This window comes from Anopheles merus, chromosome 2R (genome assembly GCF_017562075.2).
Source record: "Anopheles merus strain MAF chromosome 2R, AmerM5.1, whole genome shotgun sequence".
NCBI lineage: Eukaryota > Metazoa > Arthropoda > Insecta > Diptera > Culicidae > Anopheles > Anopheles merus.
The window spans coordinates 52647830-52657431 of record NC_054082.1 but is presented as its reverse complement, the minus strand read 5'-3'; the positions used below and the strand labels follow the sequence as shown (position 1 = coordinate 52657431).

The 9602-nt window shown below is 42.5% G+C and overlaps 2 protein-coding genes across 3 annotated transcripts; one reads left to right on the top strand and one right to left on the bottom strand.

The window, feature by feature from the left end:
- Positions 1–1720: 1720 nt before the first annotated feature.
- On the top strand, positions 1721–6824 carry LOC121588056 (calcineurin subunit B type 2). Of its 2 annotated transcripts, XM_041905577.1 has the most exons (4): positions 1721–2045; positions 2387–2426; positions 3552–3850; positions 4166–6824. In XM_041905577.1, exons 1-4 carry the CDS (start codon positions 2043–2045, stop codon positions 4334–4336), a joined length of 513 nt encoding a protein of 170 aa, XP_041761511.1. In that variant the 5' UTR covers positions 1721–2042; the 3' UTR covers positions 4337–6824. The 2 variants fall into 2 exon arrangements, with proteins under 2 accessions (XP_041761511.1, XP_041761512.1); XM_041905578.1 differs by lacking the exons at positions 1721–2045; positions 2387–2426 and adding an exon at positions 3151–3473.
- Positions 6825–7314: 490 nt separating this feature from the next.
- On the bottom strand, positions 7315–9360 carry LOC121588055. Its single transcript, XM_041905576.1, has 3 exons — positions 9048–9360; positions 8103–8681; positions 7315–8019 (listed from the first exon to the last, which is right to left on the bottom strand). The coding sequence occupies exons 1-3, from the start codon at positions 9076–9078 to the stop codon at positions 7481–7483; spliced, it is 1149 nt and encodes a 382-aa protein (XP_041761510.1). The 5' UTR covers positions 9079–9360; the 3' UTR covers positions 7315–7480.
- Between the last annotated feature and the right edge of the window lie 242 nt (positions 9361–9602).

The window sequence follows — 9602 nt, the reverse complement described above, 5'->3', positions numbered from 1 at the left end:
GTTACTTGGGATATTTAAGACAGCATCGTAAACCGCAAGGCACTTTATACCGACTGTATTATTGGCTGATATTGTAGGAAAGTGTGGTTGGTACGTTAGATATAGCTGGGACAGGATGTTGGCCAATGATAGTGACCACAACCAAACGATTTTTGACCTTTTACGGCTTATACGCCTTTATGGTTGCTGGGTACGAAATCTAATAATAACAAATTAAACTCCTGATTTCTGCATCTGACACTTGAGAGATTGTATTCTACCCAGATACTCGCTTTTTAAAATAATAATTTCAATATATAGCGATACTTTTTCATCGTGTAGTCTCGCAATTAAAAATAGTACCAAGTGAAAAACATTGGTTTTAGTGTGCTACAACACGGTGCTACAATGTTGTTGTTTTTTTCTTTCTGCTCGTTTTATGTAGCGGAACTCACCGCATTATTTTAAATATAACTACTTATCAGTGCTTGCTTACTCTTTATTTAATATATTTAACTATTTTTAGATAAAACATAAGTTATTCTCTTCAATGTTTTATCTGAAAATGTTGGTACTGAAGCCCTTTTGGCACTGTTGAAATTAATGTAGCACACCTTCAACATTTTAATAGTGGAGGACATTTTGTTAAATAAAACCTATTGTGATAATTTTGCTGAAAACGTGTTAGTCGACCAACGCGAATGTCCCTGAAGTGCATTATTCGCGTAACTCGGGGAAAGACTGTATTTGTTCTTATCTTAGCGACGCATAACTTCGATGTGAAACTATACAACAGAACAGAGGGAATGAGAAAACACTCAGAGCGAGGAAAGTTCCACAGGCTGAGTATCTCACCAACAGATGGCGCCACCAGCTTTTTAACTATTTTAAAATGCACCAGTCATTTACCGTCTTCTAAACGAAGTCTTTTTAGATTCCTTTTAGGTTGAAAGCTTGAGCCGTTTAGGGTGGTGGCAACGCTGATCCGATGCGATTTTATCAGAAAAATTATATGTGAGATTTTACAGATAACGTCGGACGTGCGACTCGTACGATTCGGACGAATCGCACGTTCGACGTTATCTGTCAAATCCCATATAAAATTTTGAAAGGCCATCCGATGAAATCGCATGCAAAAAAGAGTTTTCACGGCCCTTAGGCCCTATTTGGGGGTCGTTTAGTGGATTTGTGGCACTTTCCAAGCCCTAAACTTCCCTTAAACTGCACCAGTATAGGGGTATTTAGAAAAGGCCATTTAAAATTGACTTTGATTCACCTTTTTGTTTCTTTCTTCTGGATTCGCCGAGAAATAACGTTATAAACGTTATAATTGGTCATAAAGTTATTTCACACTTGAAAAATATTTTTTTATACAAAATAACGTTACACAAATTTATCTTTCGTTTTTCATCAAAAGCCAAAGCTATCAATGTAAAATCAGCTCGACTGCAACATCCATCGATAGAAGAAATTTAGTTGGAAGTTGGAAATTTACGAACACACAACATCTTGGCTCTTTCAACACACTTGATCACACAAAAATGCACAATTTTAGGCGTATCGAGTATTAGTCGAGCAGATGTGTAAAAAATAAAACATTTTCGAGCAAATGTCACTTCAACCTCGCAACGTCAACCTTGCTCGACCAAGCTCGGTAAAATAACTGCTCGAACGAATTGTTCGCTGGGTCACCCAGCCCTTGTAGGGTAGAATTGTAAGTCTACGGGAGTGTGTGTGTGTAAAATACTCGTCGCCGCATTCGTGGGGGTGTGTTGAGTGCGCATTGAACGGTCCAACGTCGTTACGCTGAGAGTGTGTGTGTGCAACGCTATTCCTCGTCGTTTTCGGTCGTAGCGAATCTTCTTCTAAGCTCACGCAAAAAATCCCTTGCAATTACCATAGCCCGTGTGTGGTTCTGTGTTTTGGCGAATTTGTGGCCCCGATTTGGTATCCTGTAATCAGGACAGCTTAAAGTACGTGCCCAAGTCATAGTTAGGAGCCCTAGCCGTAGGCAACGAGCAGCGTCTTTCGAGAAGCCATAGTATCGAGCAACAGATCAAGAAATGGTAGGTAAAATTCATGTCTCATTTTTACATGTGCAAATTTTCGAGTTCATATCGGTTTACGATCGAAGGAAAAAGGGAGAAAATGGTGCAATTGTACGATTCCCAAAACTGTGTCAAACCTTTGCGTCGTACAATCAGATGAGTTTTACTACACCAGTATACCTTGGTGCAATGTCTAGGGGCATTGAAAATTTTACTATAGCTTGAGCCCAGATCGCCCTAGATCCAAAGGTATTATGGCGCCCTCTTACCTGTACAACAATTTCGATTGAACGACGGCCTGACTGACTCCTCGGTTGAAACAACCAAATTAACTCAACTATGGTATCTTTCACTTACAGGGAAATGAAACCTCGCTACCGATGGAGCTCTGCTCAAACTGTAAGTAACTATTATACGATTTTTTAGGCCAACCTCGAACCCATTTTGTAAGTGCAGTGCATTCTATTAGACGAAAGAACAATTGCGCTACATAACGCGTGAAGAAAGAAAAACACGCGTATCATAGGTGGGATCAGCGCGTAGCAGTAGGCCACGAAACATCCGTAGTGTACACACGCGCGCGTTCTCTCTCCTTTCATGTGATTTTGTGCATGACCGTGTGTGTTATGCCAGCGGTGGCAGCAGCAGGCAGCAGCACCAGAAGCATACGGCTATTCTCGAAACAAGCATGAGTTTATCGATTTTCCCAGTGGCAAAAGACGCTAATAATAAGGCGCATACGACCTCAATATGCAAGATCCATTATCTTGTGTTTGCAGCTCTCCAACTTATCCTATACGGATATCTTGCTACGGACATCAAGAACGTTAGGTTTATTTTATTATGAGTATGTTGGTAAAATGTCCATAATTGTTCCACCACTATATTGACTGTCCCTTATTCATGAGGCGCCGTTTAGCCATTAAACCGATTCAACAACCATTTATATCATATGATAATCGGTTAGTGCACATTTGCCGAATGTTTCTCTTTGTATTCTCTTAATGTTACTTATTTTTCCTCTTGCCGACAGCATGGCGCATGTGTTGCTAATTTTATTCAAACGCTCGATTCACACCCTCACGATCGCCGCGGTGTTTTGCCCAGTGGCTGGCCGAGCGCAATGTTTTTGTTTCTCCCTCGTTTTCGGTATTATTTACATCTGCCAGATATTTGTCACTCGGTTACGGTAAAGCGGCGTGGGCCGGTCACCACTAGCTAGCTGAAACGCTTGCGGACGCGCTACCATGGGAACGGCGACAATCCATACTAACACGATCGCTCATGCCCCCTGCACAGCTGGATACATAGGGATCAATCTCTCAGTTTCCTTTTATCCAGCGAACGAAGTGGATCTTCTTTCTGTGGTCGCCCGCAGCTGGTGTGTCGTCGGACGTTAGTGCTAATAGAATCTAATTCCAATGGGCCAAATCACATCTCGCACCCGTACGGAGGGTTTTTTTTTGCCAACCGTGCATTACATGGTCATTCTAATGTGGTAACATCTTCTCCGAATATTTCCAGTTGACGCGGACGAAATCCGTCGATTGGGCAAACGCTTCAAGAAACTGGATCTCGACAATTCGGGCGCCCTCAGCATCGATGAGTTTATGTCCCTGCCAGAGCTGCAGCAAAACCCGCTGGTGCAGCGTGTGATCGACATTTTCGACGCGGACGGCAATGGGGAGGTCGATTTCAAGGAGTTTATCCAGGGCGTGTCGCAGTTTAGCGTAAAGGGCGACAAACTGTCCAAGCTGAAATTTGCCTTCCGAATATATGACATGGATAACGATGGATACATCTCGAATGGGGAACTATTTCAGGTAAGCGGGGCAAATTACGGGCCTACTGATGTAGCGCGATATTATCCGCACAGCGTCCAAAAGTAGCCGTCGCTCGAACGAACGATCTTTACCACACTACTACTACGCGGCTAGGGAACGTTGAATCAATGCTAAAAATAATCATTCATCGTTCCGGGCTACCTTGAATACCATGCATGCCCGCCAACGTTACCACGAGCACAAACGACGTTAGAATATCTGCTCGAGCTTCTTATTATTTTTTAACAACAAAACTCATATTTCCTTTCATGCATCCGTCGTCGTCCCCCTTGACACCGACACGCCCGGATCCAGGTGTTAAAAATGATGGTCGGTAACAATCTGAAGGATACACAACTGCAGCAGATCGTAGACAAGACGATCGTGTTCGCCGACAAGGACGAGGATGGCAAGATATCGTTTGACGAGTTCTGTTCGGTGGTGGGCAACACCGATATTCATAAAAAGATGGTCGTGGACGTCTAAAGATTCTCGTGCTGGGTTCGGTTTACCTCTCCGCCAAGGGCATAGGCACCATCAATATGTAGTAATGGGCGGTACAGTCCGTCGCAAAACGATCGAAAATCGTATCTCTATGCCGTATTGGGTAAAACACACAAAGAAACAATTCGTCGTCCTGCAAGCTTCGTTTGAAAAACTATTGCAATAATCTGCACCTTAATCTCCCACCCGCGGTGTTGCTGCGAACGATGGTGAAAACAGTGTGGGAAGATTACGAATGGGTAGTTTTGTCACAATTTTACCATTTTTACCTATTCACCCAGCGACACACATAGCTCCAGATATACTTACACAAACCTATCCTATCCTATACAATCGCTTACGTGTCATATTTGGAAACGCTCTTGCATCATCTGTTTTATTCCGTCGTTGATTTAATTCCGATGAAAATGATAACATATTTGCATCAGATGCAACTATTAAAAAGAAAGGTAAATAGTTACGGTGCGCGTGCAATAATGGTTTTGTGATGGTACTATCCAGTGTTTATCTTTCAATTTCAATTAATCTACCGTTCATCAATATGTCTTTAAAAAAACAATATTTTTGTTTATTTGTTTGTTCGTAAATGTTTAAGAGAGAGGCAATTCATGTTTTACCTATTTACATATTGTTACAATTGTCTCTTTGTGCGGTTAGTTTGTGAAACTTCGTTATCAACGTTTTTAAAACAGCAAGAGACGATTAATTATGCTTAGCATTATACGTTATATGAGTTTGTTTTGTTTCAATCGATTACACTTACGTATTATATAGACCAATGTAGTTAAGTAATAATATTAATAAAAAAAAGTGCGATCTGCCGAAGATGGATTAACTGGTGAATTAACTCTGGCAGAAAGTGGCAGCAGAAAAGGAGAGAATGTGGATAGACACATTTAATCTCAAATCCACCGCCCATAGCCAATGGAAAATTGCAATTGTTTCGCCGTCTACAACTTCATGTCCAGGATACCTTACCCTTTCCTTTGGTTCAATCGTCAATGGTATATGTTTTTATTTTACTGTCTTGTTACTAATGTGTCGAAAGGGAAAAAAGCGTCAAGCGAATTGTACTTCATTAATTCAGATAGATCAGTAAGATAATTAAAAAAAGCATTAATATAATGTAAGCACCATTCTTCTCTCGATCTTTGATCTTAACGTTTAAAAGAATAAGGAGAGGGGATTACAACCACCAAACAAATGCGCAGGATCATTTGGAAAAAGTCTAAATACGGAACAGATAAAACCTATACTAAATTATTGATCATTCACTTGCGTCATACAATTGTGAAGAATGCTTTTTTAATACAAACAAAAACAAAATACAATCAGTGGCAGGCAGCAAACATTGTTTTCAATAGAATGGCATCAATTAGCAAACAAAAATCCCAAACCATAGGAAAGTTCATAATGAAACAAAAGTAAGGAAACTACTGTTAACATCTTTTACGAAAAAAGTGGATGCTTTTTGGTATCAATTCATCTATTTATGAAACAGTTGCGCAAAATGCATACCAAAAACTAGACAAGATGACGCGTTATTCGCACTTACGCATATTCGAATCAACATCCACTTATGAATGGATTGCAAGTTTGTTAACATAGTTCTTAACCCAATGTTTATGTGCAGGATAACGCGAAGGATACATCTCACTTCCGGTCATTTTCTTTCATCTTTTAGCTAAAACCAGCAGCGTACTAACACATTGTTCAATGGCTCTACGATCAGCGTAATCTGCATTAAGTGAACTTTTGATAGTATCATCTTCGCATGCTAATTTCAATTCCCAACATAACAAAATCATAAGCAAAACCACCAGCCATTTAGCTGCATCATCGACTGCATCAGTGCAAGAGCCATATTTTCACGTTTCAACAGTTTCTTAGGTTAGGAGTAAATTTACTTACAAAGGAGTGCGTAAGATTCGAGACATATTTATACAACATCCTTCTGTGGATCATCAAGGAGTGTGGATCATGAACCATCAGCACAATTGCATATGGCGTGTCCTTACGCTTACGTGCATGATTGTGGTGTGCGAGAGGGACTACTAAGTGAAAGCAGTTGAATCACATTTCCGTAAAGGGAATTGTATGACGCTGCACCATTTTACCTGCGCGGCTCGAAATGCCATTGTCAGTGTCCCCCGTGCGTTTGTACGTTACATGCACTCAATGCATCGAGGATGCACCACATGCACAGTAGTTTATGTTGTTCATTGATAACGCTCTTGAGACTAAACACCACGAATCTCTCCAAAATAGTGTGTCGTGTGTACACGACGATGCTAAATGACGCTTTTCTGGATTAAAATCTTTGCATCGGTGTCATTTTCACAAGTTCACAAAAATTAACGATAAATGAACCATACCGAAACACGGGAAGGAACTCTAAGCGCCGATTGGTGGCGACAGATTATCTCTAACTAATGTGCTACGAATAAAGAAGAACTCTATCTGAAAGATATTTATAATGCTTCGAAGAGAGTCTGATTTCAATGCCGAAATGGAAAGCGAAATGTGTAAGTTTATGCAGGCATGTATACTTTATTGATTCAAATATAATCGCCGCGGCCGCTATGCGCTTTTGTATCTTTTATGATAAAATTTTGTTTAGGCACATGGTACATTTCAAACAAAACGCTATATAATACAATCCGTAGATTAGATTTCCACAAATTATGCGGTTTCTACTCACACACGCGTACAAGTTATTGGATCAATTTTGTTCCATCGTCGTCGCTTTAGTTAAGCTAGTGATAATCACACTCGTAGCACCGATTGGAATGGTGATAAAAAGAGAAGTACACTTCCATTAAGATCGCGGTGCCGGAGATCATCTGGGGGAAGTTGTCGTGTACATCGATCGCTGTCTGTAGCACCTCATTATGTACGCTTGGCGTTAAGGTATGACTTTCCCATCATTAGTGTACAATTTACGTTATCTAGTCTTTTCTTCCTACCTTTCTCTTTCGTAGGATTCTGAATGCTGCTTTGTTTGGACGTGAAGCCAAATCCACCACGAGATCGTACTAGTGTATGTATAACAGATAAGAATACGTATATAATGGATGCGCTGGCCAAGCGCTAGTGGAACTACTGCAAACGAATAGTAAATACGCCTCAGCCTAGCAAGGTACGCGGAAAATGGCCCATATCGATGAAATCCTGCACTATCTCCTCTAGCAGTTCCCTCGTGATCCGGGGACGGCGCAGCTTGTACCCGTACGATTTAAGCTTCTCGTTGCTCAGATGCAGATGCTTCTGAAAGAGCAGCTCCTGGTCCATGTACGGCGTGAGCGGTGTATTTTGCACACCGTCCCGCTGGCACAGCTCGGCCCACGGTCCAAGGTGACGGTCGTTAATCTCCTCGATAGCACCCGCCATATCGAGCTTCGTCATATTGGACATCGTAACGCCCCAGTAATCGATCTTGATGCCGAACATCTCGGCTAGCAGCTCGCTGATCAGTCCCTGGGTAGCGTCACTGTCATCGCACACGTTGATCGTTTCGTGCAGCGTGCGATCGGTTTGCAGCAACTCCCAAATGCTGCCACACACGTCCTCTACGTGCACCACGTTCATCTTCATCGTGCCGGTCCAGAGTAGCTTCATCGTTTCCCCGAGATGCTTGTAAATCCCTGCTATAATAATACGCGGTGCTAAAACGAAACGAAACGTAAACGATTGAAATGCAATCGAACGGTTGTGTGGAGCGCGTTGCCTGAACGCTCCAGGCACGTACTCAGCCCTTTCCGGTCTCCTACGCCATAGCATATCGGCAGTCTCAATATGGTGTAAGGCAAATCCTTTATGGCGATAAGCTCCTGCTCGACCTTCGCCTTGTACTTGCCCACCATCGTCCAGGGCTCGATGGGGCAGTCCTCCTTTTGCGGCACCTTCTCGTCGGAGCACATACTGCCAGTACTCAGTTCAAGGTAGCGCTTAGCCTTACACTTCACAGCCTCTGTTGCACAGTTTAAGCTTAGCTTCAGTATGCCCTCCTGGTAGACGGGATCCGTTTGGCCGGGTTTCGTTTCGGCCGCACAGTTTATCACATAGTCCCAACATCCTCCGACCGTTTGCTCCTGTTTCTCCTCCTCCTTCTCTCCTCCTTCCTCCTCCATTCGGAACGCATTTTGGCACGAGGTTGGATTGATCAAATTGGCACTCGCAAACTCGACCCGTGCGTCCGCGAATGCTTGCGTGTGTCTGCTGTTAAGCCACGCCATTAGTGGCGGTGTCTTATCGACCACTTTAATGCGTCCCGCTAGATCATTCGCAACCAGATGATCCACTAGATGCCGTCCAATAAATCCGCATCCTGCATGTTGCGGTGGGCAGAGGGGTATGAAACAAAGAAAGAAAAGCAAAACGTTCTTTAAAAGCGAATCACTCGAAGCAGAAGATCAGAGATTGATCGACGGCACAGCGGTGATGGCATTGAACCGTGTTTATCGCTTCAGAACCGGCTTTGCGGTAGAGGGAAAACGAGTCTGCCGACAGCGCGGTCTTGCGAACGCAGGCTGCGCAGAATATCGATCACGGGTAGCAATTATGTGACATTAACTTAATTATGAGCGGTCGGCAGTCCGGATTGCAGGAAGTGTTGTTGCGCAACGAGATTGTTGCTTCACACCCCCGCACTTTTGAGCCACCACGTTCCAGGATTAATTCCCCAGTAAATTACCTCCAAGGACTAGAACGTTCGGTTTTGACATTGTTTATTTTACACACACTCACTACACAGCTACAAAATGCGGTACTGAATTGCACACGAAACCGAAACGGCAAACCCAAAAAAAGATTCAAAGTAAGTCACGATAATTTAACTAATCCGTATAGTACAGAACAAAGCACATGGACAACAACTAAATGGCACTTAACAGGGGCTACGGCTTACAGAAGGAAACGGAAAATGTAATGAATGTACAGAGTGCAACAAAAAAATGTAACACAATCGGTGCGGAGAAATTGCGACCGTTGCGGCAGATGAGTTGTTTTTGTTTTCTTTTTATCTCTCGGCCGCGCTTGCTTTATATCATTGCGGGATCGCTCGAGAATGTGTGCGGTTGGCTCATTGACGATGATTGACATACAGCATGCGTTCCTTGACAATCAGTGACCCGAAAAGAAATACTAAACGTTATGAATTAAATTTACCCTTTCGGGTATGATTTTTAGTTTGATGCAGTATTTGTAACTTTTTTTTGTTTTAAATAATCGCATGTGGAATGATATTGAA